Source organism: Cuculus canorus, chromosome 4, assembly GCF_017976375.1.
Source record: "Cuculus canorus isolate bCucCan1 chromosome 4, bCucCan1.pri, whole genome shotgun sequence".
Taxonomy (NCBI): Eukaryota; Metazoa; Chordata; class Aves; order Cuculiformes; family Cuculidae; genus Cuculus; species Cuculus canorus.
In genome coordinates, this window is record NC_071404.1 from 57,867,970 (window position 1) to 57,894,987 (window position 27,018).

Genomic DNA, 27,018 nt, shown 5'->3' on the forward strand with positions numbered 1-27,018 from the left:
AATAAAGGAGGGAATGTATTGCTAGAACCTGTGGTGCCACGTAATAAATTTCTCTTTTAGCATCAATACTGTACCAGACACCTCATCACTCAACAAGACAGGAGAAAGGAGAGTGAGCCACTGCTATAGTTAGGTGGCATTGCTGCAGTGAAGTCAGTGCTTTCTGATCTCAAACAGGGCACAGAGAGAGTACCAGATCTCCTCTAGCCTCACGCTCATGTAAAGTGCTGCCAGTTGATTTTTTACAATAAAGGAACTCCAAAACTTTCCACTGTAAAAATTTCTCTCCAACAAAATTGTGCTTCTTGAGTAATCCAGGTCTTGGTTTTTCTATACTCCTCTCCAGAAACATCAGGGTCTGGCAGGATGGAGGAGACCCTGGTCCTCAGAGGATATTGGCTGGCTGGAGAACAGCAAGCAACACTGCAGAGAGGAGTGCAATAACCTGCACAAGAATGTGATCACAAAGATGCTAAGCTGGTTTCTCTAGCCATCCCCCTCAACTGTACCTCCTGAGCTGCCCTGTATTCAAATAGCTGTTGGGCAGGATGACCATGCAGATGGGAAACCTTGTCTGTGCTGTCCTGGCCTTACCCTGACTATTTGTTTGTTTCAGATTTGGAGGCGAAAAGAGCCGAAGCTCTCTTCAATGACAGTAAGTGAAGGCTTTTTAAGCCTGAGAAATCTCCACTTGTTTTAATTCACATTTAATAGTCTCTGAAGACTTTTCCTGGCCCTTCAAAGCCTTTTCTCACCCTCCTGTCTAATGAATAGATGTGCCCTGTGTTTAGAAATCCTGCTCAGTTATGAGGAAACCTTTTTTTTATTAGCGTCTTCTAAGATACTTAGTAAGACTGACTTGAAAATTCTGGTGATGGGGTAAAAATCTTTTCTAGGCAAAGTCTACACCCACTTCTGAGTTTCCCAGTTAGGTGGTTTTTTTTTCAGGGAGATGTTCCTTCTGTTAAACATACCAGCAAATCTGTGAGAAAAGAGCAAATAATGAGAAAAGACCAAGTGCTGAGGGCTCTAGAAATCTAGCATCTGGCAGCGAGGAGACTTTCAGGTCCTACTGCATAAGCCCCTATGGCACCTCCAGAAGCAGTGGTGTGGAAGGTGGAGGGTGCATATTAAATGTAGACCCTGCCATCTAGGGAACAGGGGACATAGCCAATGAGGGCTGAGCACTGTAATGCTCAAGACACTTGTTTATTTACTAGCCTGATCCAGTTGCTGTTGGTATCAGTGCGAGCTTTTACACTGTGTCTGCTTCATTGTGTATTCGGACATGCAGAGACTAAGACATGGCTTTACACAAAAGCTAAAACATTTCACATGACTTCTAGGTGCATATAGTACAATTGAGCGAGCGAGAAGGCCTTCCAATATTGGGCTAGTTGACTGCTTTAATGCCAGCCACAACAGCTAGCTGAAAGGTGTGCTATAATGCGCTAAAGGCAGAAGAGTCCTTATCATGGAATTGAGTGCATTTTTTACTTAAGCACATTGTAGTTAGAAGCAATGTCTATTATAAATTGGCTAAAATGTACTTAAATTTAATCCTTCATCAAGTCTAATCCTACCTGCACAGGGCAGACACCCTGTCCTCTCCCTCCCTGATGTAAAGCATTAAAAGTGCATCCTGGAGCAGTGAGTGCAGAATCTGTTTCATATATGCTTGTCTTGGATGGTGTAGCATAGTAATTCATCTCTACCTTGCTACCTCTTATATGCACATTAAGAAGAGATTTACTCTGATTGTGTACCAGCATGTTGTTCAGGTGGTGCTTTAAGGATGGCAGCCTAGCCTACAAATGGAAAGTGCGGCAAAAGGCAGTAGGATTGGGGCACATGCCAAAGAGTTTGGAATAATGGCTTTCTGTGTTATCAGAAATCGGGGATATGTCATTTTCCTTTATGTGCATTGGAAGGAAGGAAGGACCATGACGAGATGTATGAGAGTTATGTCAGCCTGTGCTTATAATGAAAGTGTTCTGGATTTTGGAATGGCAGTAGCACAAAATTGTTCCTTACGGAAACATAAGGCCATATGAGTGATCTTCTGGAGGTATTGCTGTAGTTGTTGAGACAGTTTGCTTTAGAGATGCTTTTAAACTTTCAGAGAAGGAATTCAGCTAGCTTGGAGATTTAATAGTCATAAATAAAGATGGCTTTATTTTAGCTCTGGGAAGGTTTGATGAGTTCCTTAGCAGCAGGCTGTCAAGTAACAGAATATTAAATAGCATCACTTTTTGGATTCATTTTAGATGCTGGTGTTCTGGGGCAATGATGGAACTGTGGGTTTTTCCCCGTGTTTTGAACATTGACTGCTCAGGTGGATGGTAGGATGGTGCACTTTTAGGACCAGGAATTGACCGTTACCAGTAGCTTTCAGGAGGAAAATATGCTAGCACAGTCTTACAAAGAATGGCATATTCTCCAGTTTTCTTTCGCACAGAAAGTTTTAAACTAATAGATTCAGATTTCACTGATTTCCTTCATTGTGGTTTTAAATCTCAGAACAGGGCAGAATCTACACCGAGCACAGGAGCTTCTAAATGTTGTATGATTTATTGTTTTTTTCAAATTTATGAACAGCTTTCAATCTGCTGTATTATTGCTGCTGCTTTTGTCTATGAGGTACTGTTAACATAAACTTGTGCAGATCTTAGCAGGAAGAGGCAGAGGTTACACTCCACGTGGCTCCAGTGTTTTGTTTCTGAGGACTTCAAGGGCCCTTGGGCTGGCAGCTCTTCAGTGGCGTACTACCGATTTCTGCTTTGTCCTCCTCTGGGTCACTGTCTGTGGGAGACAGGCAATGCAATGGTTTGGATCGTGTTGTCACTATACAAATAATTCTTAGCTCTGCCTCTTTTTCAATCAATTGGGATAGCCCTCTCTGTCAACTTTCCTAATGTCTAGCTGAAATCGAGGCCTGGATGAAAACTAGTGGGTCTTGATTCAGGTAAGATGAAATAGTGCTTTTTTGGTTGGGAGAAGACAGTTGAAGCAGGTCTGTCCATTGAGGAAGTTTCTAAAGTTATGGGGGAGCTTCAGCTGCTCCTAAATATCCTGAGGTTAGTGGCTGAAATCATGGATATTTTCATTTCTCTCTGGGTTTGGAGGATAATACTTTTGGTCATGGATGCACTCTGTGCTGGATGTATCCATGCATTTTTCATCTCTGGCTTGGAATAGTGTGATGCTTTTTGCCTCAAGTGCCTCTCTAGGTCCACTTGCAGACTGCCACTTGTGCAATGCACAAGTTGCCTGTTTCCAGGTGACATCTTGCTGATATAATCTGCGTACATGCATGTTAAAAACCCATGTCTTGGATCATTCCCATCTTAGATTTTGCCTTGTTCATGCTTTATCCTAGCGGGAAATTACCTGGGACATTAAAGTTGTCAGTCCCTGTGTTTGAGAATTGTCTTGGGTGTGTGGTGAAGGTTTTGATTTCTGATTCGGGCTGCTCACACAGCTAAGCCTGAATGTGTCACCATCATGACTTTCCATAATAGTCAGTTGTTCATTCAGGCATCTAACAGAATGGATTGTGCATGAGGACCTCTGACTGCGGGGACTGGTGGAAGTTATGTTTGCTTGTTGTCATTAATAAAGTTAGAGAACCTAGGTGGTGTGTAATTCTACATATGTGCTCCACTGCCAATGGCAGGCATACTTACTAAACAGAATAACTAGTATACTCTTTCTCCTTTCTGGCAGTCTGTGGGTTACGGCAAAATGGATCAGTCAAGTCAATTGCAAAATCATCATCATTGCGAATAGTTGGTGGATTGTCTACTGCCGAGACCGGGGACTGGCCATGGCAAGCTAGTCTGCAGTACAATAATATCCATCGCTGTGGTGCAACACTCATCAGCAATACGTGGCTCGTATCTGCAGCTCACTGCTTCAGAGAGTAAGTTCTCAGAGAGAATCTGCAGCAGACTGGGCCCCATGTGTATCAAATTGTGTGGCTTTCTGGATTTGCACCATGATCCTGACTCTTTCCAGGGGAACAATTTTCTGCCTTGCAGGACAAAAGTCGAGGTTAAGCACACCCATCACTTGAATGTTTCAACGAGAAATGAAAGACTTACTATTTGGAGCCAAAACGGCAGTTTTATGAGTGGAAATCAATAGACATTTGGCACATTGAGCAAAGAAATGCAGAAAATTAATGTGACTGAGATGCCAGAGTAGTTTGCTGTTGCACTAAACGTTTCTAAAGGTGCTTCTTGTTACAACTAGGTCACTCCTGCTGCAGGCTGCTACCAGACGTTATCATCCTATATTCCTGCCCCTTCATTCAGCCCAGCACTTTTTTGTTTCAAGCACAGCAACTGTGAAGCTGCAGGGCATGAAAGATGGAGTAGCTGATTGAACAGTTTATTAATATGCAAAAAGAGTAGCTGAGATGAAGAGTTTTCTGATAGAAGAGCTTTTTGATTTGATTACACTCTGCACCTACAAAATGGGTAGATAAGGGACAAGGAGCAGGAGAGGAGTATGAGACCGTGGTTGAGGAGGGAGTGCAGGATCACTGTCTTCTAGCAGTAGCCTGCATTTAATAGCCATGGCACACAGAGTTATGGAAAGTGATGGATACCTTAAGAATCTTGTGGGGATCTGGCTTAAAGGTGCTCACCAAGTTCCAAGTCCTGAACAGCTATATTTACAGCTAAATACTTAAAGCACTCTTACGTTTTTCAGCTTGGGTCACCCTCAGAAGTGGACTGCTACTTTTGGAGCTCTTTTGAAGCCACCAAGCTTGAAACGACCAGTTAGGACTATTATAATCCATGAAAAGTACCGCTACCCAGAACATGATTATGACATTGCACTTGTGCAGCTCTCTAAACGAGTTGAATTTACAAGTAACATACACCGTGTTTGTCTGCCTGAGCCAACTCAGACTTTTCCATACAACATTTATGCTGTCATCACAGGCTGGGGAGCGCTTACCAATGACGGTGAGTCTTTAATCTACCATGTGACCTGTATGTTAAATAGTGGATCTGATCTACTGCTGAATTGATATGACTTCTTTAGTCATATATTGTATGGCAGCAAGCCTAATGCTTTGACTGTAAGCAATAGGTTTGTTTAATCATAAGCAGCAGTTTCTTGTCCTAAAATCAGACTGGACGAAGACAGAGCTACAATTCACTGAAGGAGAAGCAGGAAAAAGTCTGTTCCACTTTTCCAGCCTTTTCATTTCATATTCTAAACTCTTAAGACTTATAGTCCAGCCATGCATATGTTTATAGAGCACCTAAGAAAAAACATTCTCCCAGCCCTAGCCAGAAGCTACAGATAACTCCGTAGGCTTTCAGGTAAATTGCAAAGCAAGCTGGAGATGGTGACTTACCCAGGCTCGCATTCTTATCAGGCAATGCTAAAAGTAAATTTAGCAATGGAACGAAGATGTCTTCATTTTGGACCATCTGCCCCAATTACTGGGTGATTCGTGTTCCATGGTATTGCATGGAACACATATAAAACATGTGGCTTTACACTTAAGGCACTATGTACTCTGCAATTATGACTTCTCACGTAATGGTAAGTGAGACTATGAGCATGTACATTTTCCTTAAGGGACTGACCTGGAAAGATCAATAAGCAAAACCTCCACATTAAACCAAGTCAAGCTGGTCCACCATAAGTGAACGTTAAATGCTTTTCCTGCAAAGTAATTCACTGATAAATACCCAAACTATATTTTCCTTCAGGTCCAACTCCAAACGCTCTTCAAGAAGCAACAGTGAAACTTATTGACTCAAACACTTGCAACAGAAAAGAAGTGTATGATGGGGACATAACACCAAGGATGTTGTGTGCTGGATACTTGGAAGGAGGAGTAGATGCTTGTCAGGTAACTGTAGCTGAAAACTAGAGAGGAAAATTATTTAATGCTGATTTCAGTATCTGGTTGACCAAACCTTAACTGACAGTGTACTAATCCTTTAAACAGGCTCCATTCAAACAGGAATTAAGTTGTAAAATGAAATAGCACTTAGTACACATAATTTAGCACACGAAACCCATACTAAGAGAGTATAAATTAGTATAATACTCCGAATTTAAACCTTTCTTAGCATGAAATGAAATTCTTATTCTGTTACTCAGAATAGCTGCTACAAGGCCATCTGCTTCTCATAAGGCCAACTGTATCCTGGGCTGCATCAAAAGAAGCATGGCTAGCAGGTTGAGGGAGGCGATTCTGCCCCTCTACTTTGTTCTTGTGAGACTCCACCTGGAGTATTGTGTCCAGTTCTGGAATCCCCAGCATAAGAAGGACATAGAACAGTTGGAAAGAGTCTAGAGGAGGGCTACGAAGATGATCAGAGGGCTGGAGCACGTCTGAGAGGACAGGCTGAGAGAGTTGGGGTTGCTCCACCTGGAGAAGAGAGGCTCCAAGGAGACCTCATAGCAACTTTCCAGTACCTAAAGGAGGCCTCCAAGAAAGCTGCGGAGGGACTTTTTACAAGGGCACATAAGCATAGGATGAGGGGGAATGGCTTTAAATTAGAGGGGGGCAGATTTAGACTAGACATTATGAAGAAATTCTTCATGATGAGGGTGGTGATGCACTTGAACAAGTTGCCCAGGGAAGTTGTGGATGTCCCCTCCCTGGAGGTGTTCAAAGTCAGGTTGGATGGGGCTTTGAGCAGCCTGGTCTGGTGGGAGGTGGCTCTGCTGGGAGTTGGAACTGGATGATCTTTAAGGTCTCTCTCAACCCAAACCATTCTATGTTTCTATGATAATTTTTCGTGCGTGAAATTTAACTAATACTTTGCTAGCAAAGTGATATAACAAGTCATTGACAGAGATAGTAAATGTTGAAATACTAAATATGAGCTAAACATTAAATGTCTCAAGTAGCCAAGACCAGTACAGTTGGGAAGGAAGAAGTTTAAAAATGTAGCAGTTAAGTTGCCAGCAAAAATGCACTACCACTCACTGAAATTAAATTCTGGACTGGATCATCTCATAACACATCTGTCATGATATGATCCTCAGTAACAGACTTGGATCAATGGAAAGAAAACTGCCTGAAACAAAGATAACTATAAGGAAGTAGCTGTAAACGAAATGGCAAGGATACAGGCATGATGCAGGTTTGCAAATATTGCTTATGTTCAAACAAAAGTATTTCCATAATGATAACTTTTAAAAAGGTAATTGCTATTTATTTTATTTACAAAGAATGTACTCCTCAGTGCTAATTCAAAACAGACCCTTTCCACAATTCCAGTCCTGCAGATTAATGCCAAAAGCAAAACTCCCTGCAGAATAAGTCTGGGAGACTAAATTCCTCTGTTCCTATGTATTTCAGCACTGAAGACACCTGAAAAGAAGGGTACAACGGTTGTTTATTTCAGCAAGGTGTTTTGGTGGAAGATGGGGAATTTGATCTGTTGTATGAGGTTTTCCTTTCAGCCTGCTTTCCAGTTTAGCTATTATTTATTGCCATTGTTACCACGTCAAGCTATTAACCGTATCTGAATTCAGCCTTTGATAGTTGCTGGCACCTTAAGGAAATATTGTCTAATTAGAAGACCAAATTCCTGATGAAATCTTGTTTGAAATGCTGCAAGTGACTAAAAGAATTTGTTGAAAGGATAGTCATTAGTGTTAAAAAAACCCCACAAACAATTTCTTTGCTCAGACGGCTGCATGTATTCGTGTTTCCCTTCTTTGTCTGAGGAGGAAGACAAGGTAGGTGAGGAGTAGTATAAAAGAATTTCTATTTTAACTGCTAAACCACAGAGACAGACCAGGAAGTTTCATTGTAGACAGGAAAAAGCCACACACTTCTGACTCAAGTTTCAGAAAAAGCCTTGATTTTGCACAAATGGCAGCTCTTGAAATACTGCTTGCTTTATTCTCTTATAGGACACACCCTCCTGTCTATGGAGACAATTATGTTTTCCCTTCTGATCAATGACATCTTTTTCCCGCCTCCTCTTTCTCTAGGGGGATTCTGGAGGACCACTGGTTACTCCAGACTCTAGACTGATGTGGTACCTCGTGGGAATAGTGAGCTGGGGAGATGAATGTGCCAAACCAAACAAACCTGGAGTTTACACACGAGTGACTTATTTCCGTGAATGGATTACCTCAAAAACTGGCATCTAAATCCAAAATCAAAAATGGATTTAACTACATAGACTACGTCTAATTCATATTTTCCTGTAATTCCGAAAGGTTATTTTTTTAGTACATATATTCCTATGTAGTTTTGGTTGAAGCAACCTTTGCCTGCAGTGAGCGCTATCTTTGCTGTCAGAGATCCTAACCCCTTGTGAATTCATAGTAAACATATGAGATTGCCTGTCTCATCTTTGAGCCTTGAAGCATTCTCATCTATCAGAAGTTACTGACATCATTAAATTAGCATTTAAAAGCTACTAATTTGCCTGCTTTATAAATATAAACATTTTCCAGGGAAAAAAAAAAAAAGGATTTTTTTTCAGCCACGGCCAATGTCTGAAGCTGAAGCTCAACCTTCTTCCTCCAGTGAAGTAAATGCTGTCACAGCTGTTTTTCTAGCAAAGCGAACTCTTGATTATTGTTCTTGTTAGAGACTATAATCTGCACATTTTGCAGCCAAGACCCTGGCTGCTCATCCTGCTTGGTGGCCTTAGTAGCCAACAGCGGATCAACCAAGACTGAAGGTAGGTCCCAGCTAAGGAAAATGACAATTTCTGTGCTTGCTATAAGTTGGTAAGAAAAAGAGGAAAAGCTTGATGTTCTTCTTTGGAATCATATTTTTAACAGGATTTTTTTTTGTGTGGATTCAAGTTACTTGCAAGTGCTATTGTGGAAGCGTTTTATCACAATACTGTGTTGCTACCTCTGTACCAGTTGCTTTCTTGATCTACTCTGTTCAACTCATAATATGCCTAAGATACAAAAACATAAGCTCACCCCAATTTTTCCTCTAATACGTGTGTCCCCACAAACAATTTCTGTGGAAGGAAACACTGCATTTAGATTTATGCTAAAGGAAAAATAAGTATGCACCACAAATACACTGGGAAATACCTCTTCCATTCAAGAAATAGTGTGCTTTTTCAAGTGCATGCCAGCAAGTGGAAACCATCTTACTGCAAAGGAAGCAGTTAGTGATACTGTCTTGCTTCACTGATGGATTAATCTCTGCCATGAATGAATATGGTCCTGTCTTACGAGGCTGAAGAGTAATTTCATATTAAAGAACAGTCCTGATAAGAACTTCACTGTAAGTGCAATCCTTCTATGTTGACAAAGCAGTTTTCCTACCTCTGTGTGTGACATCTCATGGATTGCTGGTGGAAGGGGGTCTGGTGACATGACTCTATTACTGTCCCCTAGAGCCCAGACCTTCAATATCAGAATCCAAAATGTTACTCCAGTATTGTCTCCTGCAGTCTTCGAATGGCCAGCGGACTGCTTAGGCTGTAAATGCAGGACTTGCAGGATTCTGTATGAGACATAAAAGAAGCTGCAAACTCCACAGCTGAACCTGCTACAGCTGAAAAATTCTCTCAAAGTGTTCTGCTTCCCCTTTTGCTCAGGATTGGGTCTCCCCTCAGCCTTCCTACTGTGCAAGCTTTCCAATAATCAGCATCCCTGGGAATGAAATGCTTGACATTTCTTGAAGACTCACACCCTGAATTACAAGTCTACACATGGATGGAAAAGCCTAAGTTTAAGCTTTGGTGATGGAGGAGGGGGTTGCGTAATTAGGCCTCCTCCAGTCTTTCTATATATCTTTTGAATTTCAGTAAATGACAAGATGGCTTATCTCAGAAAGAAATCAATTGAAGGTTAAAGATAAGTTTTGGCTTTGAAATAGTAGTATATTTACTCTGATTTTCCAAGTCCATTATAAAATGAAAAGGCTTGGGACGTTTAGGATGATAGTTAGATGCAGCAAATCAGTTTCCTTAATTTATTTATGAAGTTTGTAATTTATGCACTTTTGAGTTGCTGCTATTTTTCAATGAAGATTTTACTCTGTGTCAGGTTCAGTTACAAAATAGAAACTTCACGGAGTTTTGGATTCGGTCACCTGGAAGCACTGCTTTCTTTTACTGCTCAGGTCCCCTTCTTTTGAAGGTCTCCTTTGGAAAATAAATACATCTATTCTTTTGTGCCTGTTATTGCTCTGAAAGTGAAATCATGTCAAGTGTCCTTACTTATAATCAGCTGTTGAATCGCAATTGAAGGTAAACAGTAGTTCACTTTCATAGATAGCTAAGGTTTTGGTTTGCACCTAGATCTCTTGTTTTGCCTAGCAAATGGAGAGGCAACCATAAGGAGTGAGGCCTAGATTAGATACAACCCCTACAAACTGGTTCCTACCTCACACTGCAAGTGACATGTATACGAGGTCCGATACAAAAACCCAAGACTAACCCTACAGCTTGAGAACCAAGAGCGGGAGAGGAGAGACAAAGAGATGGTTATAGAACATGTTCTAACCTGTCACAGTGAGACAAGGCTCAGCTTGATCACTTCCCTCAGTATGAGTGGACATGTGTTCAAATACAGACATTTTCTCACCCTTGGTCAGAAAAAGTTGGTGTGCGACAGCCCACAATGCTTTGTCTATGAAGCAGTTTTTAGCTAATAACAACAACACTGTGCTTGATCACCAACCCTGTTCACCAGATCTGGCTCCCTCTTCCCAAATATCAAGTTGTTGCTCAAAGGAACCCATTCTTTTGTTGGTAGAAGATGTGGAGGCAAAATCAATGGAGTCTTCAACAACCTTTCAGAAAATGATCTGCAGAATTGCTTTGAACATTGGCATCGTTGTATGCAGCTGTATGTCACCTCAGAGGAGAACTGTTTTGAAGATGATCATCGTTGATCTTTGTCATTTGTTAAATAAAAAGAGTTCGAGGCACTGTCTCGGGTGAAAGAGAGGTTTGTGTTGGACTTTGTATACAATACCTTTAAAATGAGAAAGGCAGCCTTTATTTCAGATATTCTCATGAGAAGCCAAACAGACAAGAGATGTGTGGAAGAATGTCTACCTTACTCAGGGAGCCCTGAGCCAGCCAGATGCACTTTTCACAATTTTTTTAGCAAACTGTCTGGCCTGGGTTCATCTTATACTCCATGTCAGTGTTTTATTTATGAAGATTCTATTTGTTTTCTGCCCTAGAATAAAGCAAAGCAAATACTGTGCAATTAAAGAAAAGACTTTTAGAAACTTTTATTATTGTTGATGTTAAAATTTAGCAAGGATTTAAATAACACAAAGGTAATATGTTTCGTAACATTAAAAGTATTTAAAACAATTGTTCCTTTTTTGTCCTTTTTTTTTGCTTAATAATAATCAAGCTGAAAATCGTATATGATGCAAAGTAGACTAATCTTTCTTATTTTGATATAAGAATATTATAAACCTGCAGCTCTCTGTTCATTCCCCATCTTAGGAATTGTTTATCTTTAACAGTGGTTGGAGCTTTTACAGATGTTTCAGCAAAGACAAGGTGGGACACCTGCTTTTCTAAAATACTAAAAAATCAACTTCAATTAAGGTAGTGCTATGCAAATTTGTGAACAGATCTGAAGCTTCATCCAATAATCTACCACCTCACTTCTGGCCTTGGAAAAACTTGTAACATGGCATTACTGGAAATTGGCTGCAGGGTGGTCTATTCAGCTGATGTACCAATCCTTCTGAAATTCCCTAGGCAGATTGAAAGCATCAAGAAACGTGTTTCAAACTTCTGGTTATTCAAATCAGGTTGCTTGAGGCTTGCCCCATGCTAATTTTCAGCTTGGAGCACAAGTAGGAAAGAAATAAGAGGCTGATTGCACAAGGCCTATTCATGTGAGGAGGTCTGATTGAATGACATCAATCTGTCACCAGGACTCCTTATGTAAGTAAAGTTTGTAGAAACTCCAACTCCATATTTGCTGCTTCTGTTAACAAATTAGAAGAGCTGGAGCCAAAAGTTATTATTTAACCTGATTAATATTTCTCTGGCAACTCGCAGCCTGTGTTACAGATGCACATGCACGGAAAAACTGGCTCTCACTTTTGGAAATGCATTCATGCATTTATCAGTGTGGAATCAGCTTAAGTAATCGGTGCCCTTGTTTATCTGGATCAGAGCTTTGACAACAATGTTAACATATTTTCTAGGAAGCTGCCACTTGCAAGAGCACCTTTAAGTGAAAAGATCCTTTGGCTCACCCCACTGGGAAGCAGAAGTCCTTTTAAACATGCCAGCAAAGCACTCCTACACTGCATGTTGTGCCAAAAAAAGGAGACAAAGCCTTGCCAGTCAGCACCTCACTCCTGCGAGAGCCGTTGGTAACCCATAGCCAATGGCAGGATGTCTGGAAACCCACTGCAGGATGTTGGTGTAAATTTAAGGTCATTTCTGCATCGGCCTGTTGGCCTTAGTACTTTAAAATAACACATTTTTATGGAGAAAACTAGATAGAGTTTTGTCTGCTAATTTGCTTATTAACTAAATAAATTAGGGAAACGTGTGTGCCCTCCTCCCAAATCTCCACTTCGGAGTCCCCATTACGAATGTGAAATAGGGCATGGAAATCAGGAAAAAATAAAATCAGGAAATTAAAATCAGGAAATTAAAATACTAAAGAGAAAAAGTGCAAGTGGCTGGGATTGACTGGTTGGATGGAAAGAGGATTAACAGCTATATCAGCATCAGCTGCTTTTGAAAATACCACCTCTAAAGATTTTCAATACTTGCATGCAGAATGAATCTACAAGATTGCACATAAATAGAATTTATGGGGATTTTTGGCACTAACAGGCTCAAGTCCAGAGATAGTGGTATTTTGACCACAGACAAGTACCATTCATTACTTTAGCAAATCCGTAAAATGACAGCCTTCCATTATACCTTTTGCCAATCCCACAAGCTACAGCTGACTTTAATATAGAACAAATATGGAGTTGGGATATCCTTTAAAATTAATTTATTTAACCAAATTTACTAAGATTTTATGGTTATAGATATTTTTAAAAGAGAAGGCTACGGGGAGGAAAGAAAAGCCAAATGGCTCCAGATGTTTCAAATTCTGCAGTCATGGAAAATAAGAGAAAAACATGTATCTTTTTATATTTGGTACCATCAGCCTAGAGGGCTCCTGAGTAGAACTACTAACTGACGCATTTTGGGAACCAGTTTCTCTGGCTTTAGAAGTAAGAATCGTAGAATGCCCATGTTCACAATTTTACTGATGGTTAGTAGTTGCTTAATTACAGCTAAACTGTTAAGTGAGAATTAACTGGAAGTTGTTGTTTTTCTGTTTTTCTGTTTAGGAAAAGGGTTGTCAGTATTCACTGTAACTATGCAAAATCTGGTTTACGTGATATCACATTATACCAAAGTGACTGGTATATTAAAAAATGCAACAACCAGGACAGAAAGATCGTAGGCAGCAGAAATATTTTTTTCCTCTATACATTTAATTAAGTTCTTAAAGATAAGAATTGTTAGCTTAATCTTCTAAAAAAAAAATCAAACCCCATCCATTTTTAAGGAAAGAAATCACAATATTAAACGTAAAAATACTGACAGAAATAAAAATCAGCAAAGTGACAAAGCTGAAGCTGACATTTTTTCTCTGTCTTTAAACTCTCCTTCACTTTTTCCCCACCTTTTACAGACACAACTCACACTAATTTGCCGCGGGAGGTTGTGGCTGCCCCATCTGTAGAGGTGCTCACGGCCAAGTTGGATGGGGCCTTGGGCAGCCTGATCTAGTGGGATGTCCCTGCCCATGGCAGGGGGGTTGGAACTAGATGATCTTTAAGGTCCCTTCCAACCCTAACTATGATTCTATGATTCTGTGATTCTATTCTAATTCTGTTCATCAGGTATGTGCATTGCTCTTTGAAATAACTTTAGTGAAATAACAGAAATAATCTTGTTCTTGTATTTTCTGATTTTTACATGGAAAAGCTACAAAGCAAATATCAGCCTTAAATATCAATTTCTTCACTGGTCAGGATTGCATTCATCATCCTGATAAACTGACCTGCTTTCCCCCTTTAGCCTACCTCGCAGTCCAGCGTTTCAGGCTGCTAGTGGCCCCTAGTGGTCCTTTGAAATTTGCCCACGTCTTTATTTCATTATTTCTGTGCGTGACAAAAAAGCTGTGTATGAGACAAGCACTTTCACCCTGATCCTGCCAAAGCACAGCCCATGTTTGAACGAGAACGGTGTTGTCCAGTCTTTGTTACTAATCCAGCAGAAAAGCTGTGTGCATTGTTGGACTGAGGTGTAAATGTTGAAGAAGACATGGGAGGGCTGCTAGAGCTCAGAGAGACATAATGCATTGGATGCTCACGAAGAGGACAAAACATGGGCTGTATTGCCCCTAAAAGCTGTCCTAAACCCCATCAACATAGAGAAAATACTTGCTTTTTTTTTTTTTTCTCTGTACTATAGGATGCAGATAATTGGTTGGTTGTGGGTTTTTTTTTTTTTTCCAAAGTGACAAATATTTTAAAACATAAGTGACTATTCTTCATGCACCGTGTGCAATGACATTTTTCACTTGTCACTTGTGCAGTGGCATAAATCCCACCCATTCTACCTCAGATGTGCTCATAGTATCAAGAAAGGTTTAAACTTGTCTCACCTACCCCAGTGACTGGGGATAACAAAAGGGAAAGCAGGGTTTAAGTTAAACGGAGATGGGAAGGCAGGTAGTGCTGGGGTCTTAATCAGAGCTTGGGAAAAGGGAGAGAAAATATTTATAGGAGGTGATGTAGTGTTGGCGGTGGAGGCTGAGTGACTGTTGCCACAGCTCGCTTTCTCCTGGTTAAAAGCCACCAAAAAAAATAGGGAAAAGGTTTCAATAAGCCTGTATACAATGTCGGCATGAGATGTACGTTGTTTTTGACCACTTTTCCCCTCCAAATCTCTGCTCCTCTGCAGCCTTGGATGCTCTCCAGCATTTTGCAAGTTCGCTCCGTAACAGGGACAGACAATCGGATGAGAGGGAATGGCCTCAAGTTGTGCCAGATTGGACATTGGGACAAATTTCTTCACCGAGAGGGTATCCGGCACTGGCACAGCTGCCCAGGGAGGTGGTTGATTCCCATCCCTGGAGGTTTAAAAGATGAGGCGATGAAGTGCTCAGGGATGTGGTTTAGTAGTGGACATCGATGACCTCCAAGGTCTTCTCCAACGATTGTATGATTCCCTAGCGCCTTTTGATGGAACTTTGCCTGTTTCTGAGGCAGGCAGCGCCTTGCCGGCACTCTCCTTTCTATGATTCTATGATTCCTGAGCAACTGAAGACTGTGAGCCTCGGGACAGGGCTCAGAGGCGCTCTCGATCGTTTGAACATAACCCTAACGAGCCTTTTCATCTTCTTTTAACAGCGCGGCATCTTCATTTTGAGCTCTACCTTTCCCCCTGCCCGGCCCTCCCCGCGCCGCGCTGCAGGGCAGGCAGCCCGCCCTCGGCCCGGCCCCTGGTGTCGGCGCAGGCGGGGAAGCGCCGCCCGCCCCTTCCTGCCGCTCCCGGCAGCGCCCCGGCCTCCATCGCCGGCACCGAGCGGGGTGAGCGGGGAGGGAAAGGGGCGGCTGCGGCCGGTGCGGCGCTGCGGGCATGGGGCGGGGGGGGCTGGATGCAGCCCGGTCTGGCTTTGCGGGACCCGGGCGCTGGGAGGGGCTGCAGCCGGGTCTGGCTCCGCTGGGACCTGGGCTTTGCGGGGCATCGGGAGGGGGCAGAGGCGAGGCTGCAGCCCGGTCTGTCTCTGCGGGACCCGGGGCGTGGGAAGGGTGGCGGGACGAGGGGGCGATGCAGCCCGGTCTGGCTCGGCTGGGGCCCGGGCTCTGCATGACCCGAGGCATCGGGGTTGGTGGGGGAGGCGGCTGTAGCCTGTCCGGCTCTGCGGGACGTGGGGGGGGGGGGGCCCGAGGAGAGGGTGCAGACGGGTCTGATTTTGCGGGACTCGGGGCATCAGGAGGGGCTGTAGCCGGTGCGGCTCTGCGCGACCTGGGGCATCGGGGTTAGGGGGGGCGGCTGTAGCTGGGTCTGGCTTTGCGGGACCCGGGGCGTTGGGAGCTGGGGACGGGGACGAGGGGAGGCTGCAGCCTAGTCTGGTTCTGAGGGACCCGGGGCGTTGGAGGGGGTGGGGGGGGACGAGGGGAGGCTGCAGCCACTGTGGCTCTGCGGGCCCCGGGCCGGGTGTTGGGGTTCCAGAGGGCTGTGTCTGGGTTCCTGCTGTGTCTCGGTTCCCGACGTGTCTCCCCAGTGCCTTCTCTGGGCAGTGGGGCTGAGCATCCTCCCTCTCTCCCCGCCGGCCCAACAGGGAGCCTGCGTGGACTGGGATCCGCTTCTGGAAACCTTGGGGAAGTGGGATGAATCCAGGCCTCCCGGCCATCCCTGAACAGTGAGGAATTAATACTGCTTCAGCCTGAGCTGACTTGGAGGTAAGAAATGCTGAAACCTGCCCGCTGCTACAGCTTTTGTCCCTTCACTGCTCTTTGGAGCATCTTGGTCCTTCTGGTAAGCTTCCCAGTTTGTCCCTGGGTTATGTCCCACAAGCAGCTGAAGCCTTAAAAAAAGGAAGGACGTTACTTACACAGTTAAATAGAAGCCCTGAATTAAAACTGATAGCATTGGCTTGTAAAAGGAAACAGGCAAGTGTATAGATGTTGAGCATCTGGAATAAAGTAGAACACAATGCTAGAATGGCTGTTCCACCCTCCTTGTATTATGTGCCTTTCTTTGAGAAGGATTCAGTACAGGTTGAACTAAAATGAGAAATACAACTTGGATGCAGAGATATATTTGCTCTACAGCCACTTGACAATAGTACCACCAAGTCCTCTTTTGGAAGGAGGTGTTTTGCTGTACCTGATGGGAACACAGGCAGCAGCTCAGTTCTGAATGCAGAAGGAGAACCGGGAATTGATAAGCGTATTGGAAGAGCCGCTATCTGAAGGGTCTATGTGATATGCGGGGACAAGGTTCTTTTGTGGGTTGATCGCACATCCTTGCATACAAAAGGAAGGGCTCTCTGAGATGGCTGTTGGCAGCCATAGCAGAGGAAGCTGGATGTTTTTATCCGAGGGCAGATCATCTTCCCCATCTTAGTACCACAATCTGTTTATGTTCGGCAGTCTCACAGTGCCCGTGCTGTTTGTGGTAGGTCATCATGGAGGAGCAGAATAGCTCAGGGATGGTTGCTCTGGGCTGTTAAGAGATGGCACTGGCTTGCTTTGAGGGGAATTTCCAGTCTCATGTCACCAGGCAGTGGTTGAAATGAAGGCTTTTGCCGAAGCTGGGACTGAAGTGCTTGGCTCTCCCATAAGATGTGTTGCTCGCTGGCTTGAGATTGGGGTACTAGGATGATCTGCTAACATTGGCATTGCTTGTCTTCAGCCCTTGTTGTGTAAGGGCATGGGACCTGCACTGAAGTGATTGGGGATGTAGATCATGGTGGAGGCCTCTCATGTTGACTGTCTTATGTGCTAGCTTACATGTAGGAGTTAGTATCCACACTGTGGCAGACCTTAACTGGTTAGATTTGTGGCCTGCTTTCAGTGCAACTGTCCCTTCCTACACTACTTCAGCCCTCTTAAATTCAGCCTAAAAAATCAAAAGGACGCATTTCAGGTCAGAATGTTATAGTCTCCAAGTTATGACAGGCTGAAGGTGATGCACTTAAGAAATTTTAACATGCTTGCCAAAACCACCTGAACAGTAAATGGGAATTAGCCTTTGGGCAGTATTGCCCTGAAAGCTGTTTTAAGGTGTATCTGCTCTCAGAGAGAAGTCCTTAGTACATCTGAGCCTTTACTTTTCAATCCCTTATGGGAAGGGGTGGTCAGCCATGGCTAGTTTCCAAAGCAGATGGTAGGGAGTGGTAGGGAGTGGAGATGTGTACCTTCCTAGTAGTGATGGAAACTGATGTTCTGGGTCAAACACTGGGTCTTCTTTGCTTGTCCTGTATTTGGTGGCAGTCACTTACCAGGTCCTGGAAGCACCGACTTCCAACCTGCATAACTAAAGCAAGCCCAGTGGCAATTTGTTCCTAATCCTAGTGCTCAGTTATCACTAAGATAACTTAACGAGGAAAAAGTCTTTGCTAATGACTGAAGGCCTTAATAGCACAAATTATGGTTTTTCTTAAAATCCTATTGAAGTGTTTAACTTTATGTCCTACTTAAATGTTACATTAATTCAGATTTTTGTGTATTGATTTCTTCAGTTAGTTAAAGTGGTAACTTGTTTCCTAAGGACTTTCAATTAACATAGAAGTAATGCAGCGTAAAGAATTATTCCTAGTCAGTCAGGAATCTTCTGTCTTCTCTTAATAAAAAAGCACCAGTCGCATAGATGCAAGTTAAACAGCTTGGAGCTGTTAATATAAAATGCAATTGTACTTTTAGTAAATCTAACTGTAGCAAATACAAGAAGTCTTACATCTTGTCAGTGGAGAAATCAGTAGTATTTTGAAATTGTGTGTTGAAGGTTTAATCTCTGGCCTCCTTGTGTTTTAATTACTTAGCTGTTGCAGTATTGTGTAGGCTGCTTAACATTCAGAGTGATTCCTATGTAACACCACTTTTTGTGATTTTCTGCCCTGTTGAAGAATTAGGTGGGGTGGGAAGCAGGGGGCAACTGTGAAATTGCATCCAACCTAATCACGTTCTTTCTTTTTGTAACCCTTCTAGTGTAAACAAATCACATTGCATCATGGCAGCAGACTCTATGGAAATTGATGATGCTTTGTATAGGTAAATATCTGATTTTTAAGTGTTCCTCTTGAGTTTTCAGTGACACATGTAGTGAAGTGAAAGACAAGGCTTGATAATGCTATGTACTGCTAGTTAGGTAAAGGTGTGTGTACTTGGGCTGCCGTGTCCCTCCTTTTGTAAGGCAGAAAAACACAGAGTGTTCCGCAAATGAAACTCACTTTCTAGTGAAGTTAGTGGTTGGATCTGGTTGAATTGAAGATACAATCCATCTTTCTGTAAAACTTTTCCTTTATTGGTTTCATAACAGGTGTTTTCTGACCAATATTAGTATTTGACCAGTAAAAAGCATAGGTAAATATTATTTACTTATGTACAAAGTTCCAGCAGTATCAATAATGTGGTTTTTTTGGAAAACAGGAATATTTCTATTTGTAGTATGGATTTTTGATCTGCCTTTAAATTGTTTCCCATTTGACAAAGTAGATATTCCTCTCTTGTTTCTTGTCTTCTTTCACTGCCTTATTGTAACCTTTCTTTTCAGCATTGTGTAATTTATGTCCTTCATAATTTCATTTATTCCTCAGTCTTTGCCATACTTCTCAGTTTTCATAAATGTCATCAGTATGTCCGTTATCCTGCAGACTTCCAGGGTGCTGGGTTTTAGGGCTTTTGGTAGATGATTGTTGTTGTTATTATTATTTTGTTATCTGGAAGTTGCTTGAGATCACTGGGCATGGCAGTAGTTTGGAGAGCCTGTGCTGGAACAAATGGCAATGCTTCCTGTGTTGTATGTGTCATTTTACTTTTGTTGCACTAGTCTTATGAATGTTGTGCTTTTCCTTCGTGGAAAGGTGGTATTTAAAATGATTTAATTTTAGTTGAAGAGTTGGAAGCTTAAGAGTCTTTCAGAGCTCAGGATCTGACTACAAAAGGTGCTGCACCCTCTGGTTTGAGGAGTTCTGGTAACAAAGAAATTCTTTGGTTCGCTTGTATTATTTACTTCCAAAAGCGTGCTATCCTGAATAGGTTTTACACTGATTTAAAATAAAAATTATTTCTTTTCTCTAAAAACTGGTACTGAAAAGTTCTATACTAAATGCATTTCACAATTTTGATTCTCAGTACAAATATTACATTTGATACATATTTATTTCCTAAAGCACTATACAGTTTGAATACGTGTGCGTTATGTCCTTCATTGCTTGTTGAATGGACGGCTGGTAAATAGGATGGCAGGGCACGCTTATCTGTAGAACTTGGTATTACAGATTAGAAAATGATGAGGACGATAGAATAACAGAAAATATTTCGACTTCATTGGAAATGACTGGGAATTGTTTACTTGCTTTCACATGCTTTTGACTTTATTTGTATCTTGTTTTGATCTGAATTTATCTTTGCTCTAGTCGCCAGAGGTATGTTCTTGGAGACACGGCAATGCAGAAGATGGCTCAGTCCCATGTGTTCCTGAGTGGTATAGGTGGTCTTGGTGTGGAGATTGGTAAGTTAGGTAACATTTATTTAAGCAGACGCAAGACACAACTTGTAAAGTTTATTTTAGATGTTGTAAGCATGTCTGAAGTATCTGAGTGACTTTATATGTGCGTGATGCGTATGAGTACGGTAGCAGGTGCAGGAAAGATGCTGGACTTTTCTCTAAGTTTTTTCTGAAACACCTTTTCAAATTTTACTTTAAAATGTTCTTCCATGGGCCAGGTCGCTTTACCCAGAATCTTGTGTCTTGAGTGAAGTCTGAAGATAGCTAATCCAAGTTATTCCATTAGGCATCAATATCAATGAATGTAATACAGGAGCAGCTGTAGCTTGAATTATCTCCAGGTAGGAAGTGGGGAGGTTGGAGAACAGATGCAATTTGATGGAAAATGTAATAAGTGCTCTGGTGGAAGAATGTCCTTAATAATTTCCCTTGCTCTTTATGAGCAAGACTTGTCCTGGCTGGTTCTTACCTGGGATATTACCCTTTCAGTTGCCTTTAATTCTACCTTGCACCAGATTCCTGGTCAGACTCATGGGGTTTTGCAGTTTGTCCTTAGTGTCTCTATAATGACACTTTTGGGATGAACAGCTGACAAATATAGAGAGATTCTTTAACCTTGCTGTTGATACTCTGCTTTCAGTGGTGCTGTAAAATGCTTAAGTCAAATGTAAAAGAGGATACACCCTTAAGCTGTGAAATTCTTAGCAATGACATACTGTTATTGTCCACCCACATAACTATTCTTTTACAAACTTGCAAGAAATGTGCAATAGTCCCTCTCTCTTTCTGTTTTTTTTTTCAGCCAAAAATATAATTCTGGCTGGGGTAAAGGTATGTAAAACATTTTTGTTCTTTGGTATTCATGGGTGAGCAGGAGAAGAAGGAACAATACCACTAGCTAAGTGGTATTTTAATCTTAAGTTTATGAAACTGTCCTTCAGTAGAAGGACTAAGTACGTATAAGTACTGAGTCTCACATTAATGTCCACTGCACTCTGATATACCTCCTGTAATAGTTTAGCCAGATGCTGATCAGACATGGAGTCCTTTTGTACAAAGTGGCCTCTCCTGGATGGTATGAACTCAAAAGCCAAACTATTCAAAATATATTATCCTATCCAGTCATCTGTCAGAATCCTTTTGTGTAGCTATTAGAATGGTTTGGTGGTTTAATCTAACGACTGCTTTTGTACTGCCAGGATGAATTTTATTAGAGAAGCCTTTTAAAATTTGCTTCCAATCAGAAAAAAACCTTGTTTCTAACTTCAGAAGTCCATTAATTTACAGATGTCAATTGCCTCTAAATCGCAGTGTGGCAAAAATCATCCTCAGTATTTAAATGCTCTCATCACTGCAGGATGGGAAGAAAACGCCTAATAAAATGCATATTGCAGATGCACTTCTCTCAGACAGTGGTACAACTAAGCCTTCTGCAGTGCTAGTCCTACAGCGTTTTATGTGGGGCTTACGTCATCCTTTTGGGTGCTATGACCATGCACACTTCTTCCAGTAAGTGCTTTTTGCTGTACTTTCTTAGGCTCTTACAGTTCATGACACCAAGCAGTGCACAAAATGGGATTTGGGGACCAACTTTTTCATCCATGAAGATGATATTACCAGTCAAAGGAACAGGTTAGTGAAGTCTTTGGAATGAGGGAGGACTGAACTTTACTAGTAGTAACAGTTTCATCAATGGCAGAAAAAACAGTTCATCCTCAGAGCTGCTAATACGTATCAAATGCTTCTTAAACCCCTTCTCTGAAGTTACTGGCTTTGAGTGCAGTGTCCCCATAGATATTGGGGGAATTCAAAGTTGGGACTGGGTTTCTGTCTCAGTCAAACATCTCACTTCTTGCGGTTGGGTGCTTGTAACATAAACTTAATAGTGGGGAAGGGTGCATTTCTTCCTTGGGCTTTCTCAGCCATCCATGTGAGAGTAGAAAACAGCCATGGCGCCAGACCATCAGTGAGTCCTGTTGTATATTGGACAGAGCTGTTTTCCTCAGACCTGCTAGGAACTGAAGTGTAAATAATTGAGTTGGTGCTTGTTACCAGAAGACTTCTGAGGGACTGTTGTAGGACACGTGAACTTCTGTGGAAAATACCAATTTGAACATACCAATTTGAACATACCAATTTGAACATACCAATTTGTAGATGCATGAAAAACTTCAAATTTGCTGTTCTTTCAGGGCTGAGGCCACACTTCATCGTATTGCAGAACTCAATCCATATGTCCATGTAGCTGCATCAACTGTGCCACTAGATGAAACGACAGATCTGTCTTTTCTAAAGCAGTACCAGGTATGTCACCCTTAAAGAAGTTGTATGTGGTATTTTGCTAAGAGCGAACACCTGGATTTTTTTTTATATAAGTTAAATAAAATTAAAACAAACTTTTAAAGTACGTTTTGAGATGATGAAAGAAGTAGGTCTTATATTTGAATTAATGAAATGGTCGTGCATGTTTTTCTCATGGCTGAAATAGTGATTCTGGGTTCCTAGCACTTTCTTATGACGCTTTTTACTGTCATAGTAAATTCCATAATTAGCTAAGTAAGATTGAAATACAAGTTTTCTGTTGTTGTTGTTCAAGGGTGAAACTGACTTTTTCGCAGCTATATACCACAAATGTTCTACCTATATTTTATGTGCTGTATTCCAGGCAGTAGAAACTCGGGCTATATGGTTAGAAAAATCATTTATGCGTGTCTAATGAAATGTGAGCTCCTCTGTGGTGGAATGAGGATGTTATCAATTGTTCAGTCAGCTGTCTCCCGCCTGTGTGTATGGCTCAGTCTGAGTTGGGAACTTTTACTGTGTGGCTGTTGGTTATACCCAGGTTTCTGAATGTCCCAGCTATAATAAGCCGTGTATAACTGAACACTGTGCGTATGCTTTGTAACCCAGTATTATCATAAAATTTAGAAGAATGCTTGCAGAAGTTGTATGCAATTTAGTGAGCGCCAGTACTTGAAGCTTGTATATACTTCTTGGCAGGCACTGATGACTGTCATTTGTATTTGTTTTGCTAACTTTAAGATTAAAATTCAAGATCTATATTTTCTCTGAGATTATCAATAACTTTTTTGGTAAGTATTCTAATTGGGTTTTATGTTTCACAGCTGCAGTAATTAAAAAAAATAAGAGTAAGAATTTGCTGTTCATGCTCTTGCTCGTCTTGTTTTCAAAACTTGTGGAGCAGTAACCCATCTGTTCTACTGTGTAGTGAGAAAACAGACTCGAGGATGCTTTCTCTGTTTTGTGTCCAGGAAAGGAATCGGGTCACCTGAGTCACTTACTGTTAGTGTTGCCTTTTCCGTAGCCTGAAGATGTTGATTGCTTTTGGTGTTAAATTTATTTCTGTTCTTGTTCACAGTGTGTCATATTGACTGAAGTAAATCTGTTGTTGCAGAAGAAGATTAATGATTTCTGTCATGCTCAGCAGCCACCTATTAAGGTAACAGAAAGAATTAAACATGCAAATAATCTGTACAGTGAGCATTCTGGACCTCCAATGTGTTCTGTCCAGAAATGGAAAAAGCTGATTATAGGGAACATAGTTCTATGCAGTTAGGACATTGATGGAACAGTATGAGTTTTAGGAGGATGATGATGCTACTCTGTGCACGTGTCTGGTGTTATCTGGATACCAGCCCAGACAACCATAGCTTCATTCCTTTAAAAAAGAAAAAAAAAAGAAATAGTTCTCATTTTTAACTAATAATGTTTTGAAACAATATGCTGAGACCAAATGTAACAGTAGTAGAAATGGCAGTATTTCACTGCGTTAAGGATGTGATTCTTGTTTTTTGTGTATGGGTTCTGAAATCAAAGCCTGTCATGAATGTTGTGCTGTATAGTCAGTGGCCTGGGTGCACATGACATGCTTCCCTTGTGGAAGTTAAACGTGCTAGCCTTGGCCAAGACCAAATTGAGAGGTCATTCCTTTGGCTTGTGCTATTTTAGGGATATTCATGATCTTTACTTTCTCTTGTAGTTCATCAGTGCAGATGTATATGGAATATGTTCACGTTTGTTTTGTGACTTCGGTGATGAATTTGAAGTGCTGGATACAACAGGAGAGGAGCCAAAGGAGATCTTCATTTCAAATATAACACAAGTGAGGGGTAGAAGTCATTGTGCTGCTTTATTTTTTTTCCTAGAATGACTTGTTATTGGCTATGGGACCAAGCAGAGTGTTTCACTTAGCAGCCTGTGAAGCAGTTGAAAATTGGCGTTATAGCAGAGGCAAAGTTACTTTGGCCTTGTGTCTCCATTAAAAATGGTCATACCATGCTCACATTGTAGAGCATACTAATGCCCTCATAGTCATTACTTACAATGTAATGTCACAATATTGAGTGGAGCTTTTTTTGAGGGAGAAAGAAATGAGGAGATACAGAGGGAAGAGGACATAGCCTTACTGTGGAAATAGGTTGTCTTCTGTGGAGGACCTGAAATAGCAATGAAAATAGCCCTTTTTTATCAGAAACTGCTGCATTACTGCAGGACTGCTGGAATGATCAAAGGAACTGAGAGCCTGTTATGAACAGAAATTTAAGGGTTTGTCTTAACCTACCAAAGCAGAAGCAACAAGAAGTGGGTATTCTTGCTAATGTTAGAGAGGATGTCCATTTAATTTTATTGTTTTAGAAATGGAATGACTGTAGTTCCTTCCTCAGCTCCGGAAGTCCAGACTATAACCTCAATCATCCAGCAACACGTGGGTTTTTTGTGTCTCCAGTCTAGATGTAATAATAACCAAACTAGAAGGGGTTGTGTAGCAAGCTGGGGTTGATCTGAAGTGCAGCTCATGATATGATGATTTGGGTAGCCTTTTCTTTGGTATCTTTTGAAAGGGAATGGATGACTTGATTGTTTGCAGTTATGTTTTATGGCTTGTGCTGATTGCTTGCCAAGTCAAAGAGTGAATGTATATCTGGATATTTATCCTGTGATTCATAACCTGATAATTGAACTTAGTTGTATTTTGCTTCTGCTCTCTGAAGTAAAACTGACCAGAATTACAACTCAATACTAAACCCACTACCAAGTGGCTGTTCTTGTCCTGTGGACAGAGTCAAGGTGGCATTCTTTCCCTAAATCAGAGAATTTGTCATTTTTCATGCCACGGAGAACATAGTCCACTGTAATTATGTTTTATGCTGCTTAACCAAGATCTTCCTAATATTGGGCACTCAGAAAGAGGTGGCAAGAGACTTTACAGCCCAAGCTTGCTTGCAAGTCTATGTTCCACCCTGAGCTGCTCCACAAGGTCTTGATGAACTGTTCTCAGACTGCAGAGGGGCTCTCTCTGTGAATGGGAGGTTGGCATGACATGCTGTGACAGGTTGAGATGGCATCCAAGATTCCTGCAAGTGTAAGTTTGTTTGTGATCTGCTTGAGGCTGTGGCTTTCCTGTATTCAAGGATATGCAGCTTTGTAAGCTTCCTTACTTTCAAGAATGAGTCTGAGGTGTCCTCTGATCTGACCTAAGGAGATCAGATTAAAAGGAAGCATGAAGTAATAAGGACCATTCAGAAGACCATACAGGCATTTTATTATGCTTCACATACTGCATTTATCATTGCACCTTTTTTTAGCCAGAAAGTATTTTTTAATTAAGATGAGTACATCGTTTTTTTAATACATAGTGCTATTGCGCACTTTAATAGACTGCAGTATAGTTTAAATATAACTTCTATATGCACTGAGAAACCAAAAAAATCATGTGACTTCCTTAACTGTGATATCCGCTTTATTGCACTGGTCTGGATCTGAACGCACAATATCTCCAAGGTATGCTTGTAATGTCTGTGAAAATGAAAGTCTTTGTACCTATAGTCTACTTTTTGATTTGGAAAAAGGAGATACATTTGCTGATACTTCACAACAGAATAGTGAATTTGCTGGCTAAGAACTAAGAATTCAGTTTACTAACATGCTGAGAGCTGGAAAAGGTAAAAATGAGAGAGCTTGTGTTATGAAAACACCGTTAAACTGAAAATAACAGGACTCAAAAAGTTATTGTAGGTTACCTCCTTGTTATGGCAGAACTGACGTATTGCCAAAGGTATTAAAAAGCTGCAGTTTCAATGAACATTATGTGTCCACAATAAAGCATGGCTTCTGTACACAAGACACTTTCCTCCTTGCTAACATTGCCATTTTCACTTTCAGTCAAATCCTGGTATTGTCACTTGCCTTGAAAATCATCCACACAGGCTTGAAACGGGACAGTTCTTAACCTTTCGAGAAGTTAATGGCATGTCCTGCTTAAATGGATCCACCCACCAAATAACAGGTAAACTATTGCTGACTCATTTGCAAGTTTTTTGTCTTTTGGCCTTTTGTAGTGTTAGTTACTGTAGCCAAAGGAACATTGGGTTGTGCAGACCTCCAGTGAGCTTGCACAAAATAATTGCTTTCTGGTGGAAAAGTCTTCCTAGTTTTGTCTTGACTCCATTTCCAATTAGTCAAGTCTTTCCAGACTCATCTTGCTTCTTAAGGAGCAGTGGGATTAAACTGTTTTGTTTTTTGGAGGGTGTCATAATGCCTGTACTTCTGTCATGGTTTTGGAGTAAATTAACACCATGTTGTGTGTCACCCTTTGCCTTGTAGTCTTTCAGGTGACAATTTAAGTGTTACAAGGATGTGTTGGCATCACTTGCGTGCTTTTGAAATTATCCTCATGATTTATGTGTACCCTGCTTTGGTCTGCACCATACATCTCTCAAGACATAGTGCTTGTTTCCTTCTGGTTACTGGGAAATTGCCCAGCTCCCGCATCTGAATGCCTGTTTGG

The 27,018-nt window shown here is 41.5% G+C and overlaps 2 protein-coding genes across 3 annotated transcripts in view; both read left to right on the forward strand.

The window, feature by feature from the left end:
- Positions 1-8,802, forward strand: part of LOC104064698 (transmembrane protease serine 11E-like) — a 44,436-nt gene extending 35,634 nt beyond the window's left edge. Inside the window, exons 7-11 of one of the 2 annotated variants that reach the window (XM_009567058.2) lie at positions 617-655; positions 3,727-3,922; positions 4,717-4,976; positions 5,736-5,878; positions 7,984-8,802. In XM_009567058.2, coding sequence (XP_009565353.1) covers positions 617-655; positions 3,727-3,922; positions 4,717-4,976; positions 5,736-5,878; positions 7,984-8,145 — 800 coding nt within the window. In that variant the 3' untranslated portion in view covers positions 8,146-8,802. The remainder of the gene's footprint in view (positions 1-616; positions 656-3,726; positions 3,923-4,716; positions 4,977-5,735; positions 5,879-7,983) is intronic. The other variant, XM_054066327.1, reaches the window with a different exon arrangement.
- A 9,890-nt stretch (positions 8,803-18,692) lies between these two features.
- Positions 18,693-27,018, forward strand: part of UBA6 (ubiquitin like modifier activating enzyme 6) — a 28,302-nt gene continuing 19,976 nt past the window's right edge. The window contains exons 1-8 of the mRNA XM_009567049.2: positions 18,693-18,751; positions 20,119-20,213; positions 21,013-21,041; positions 21,748-21,842; positions 22,403-22,514; positions 23,590-23,670; positions 24,211-24,333; positions 26,394-26,517. Of these exons, the coding sequence (XP_009565344.1) occupies positions 18,711-18,751; positions 20,119-20,213; positions 21,013-21,041; positions 21,748-21,842; positions 22,403-22,514; positions 23,590-23,670; positions 24,211-24,333; positions 26,394-26,517 (700 nt within the window). The 5' untranslated portion in view covers positions 18,693-18,710. The remainder of the gene's footprint in view (positions 18,752-20,118; positions 20,214-21,012; positions 21,042-21,747; positions 21,843-22,402; positions 22,515-23,589; positions 23,671-24,210; positions 24,334-26,393; positions 26,518-27,018) is intronic.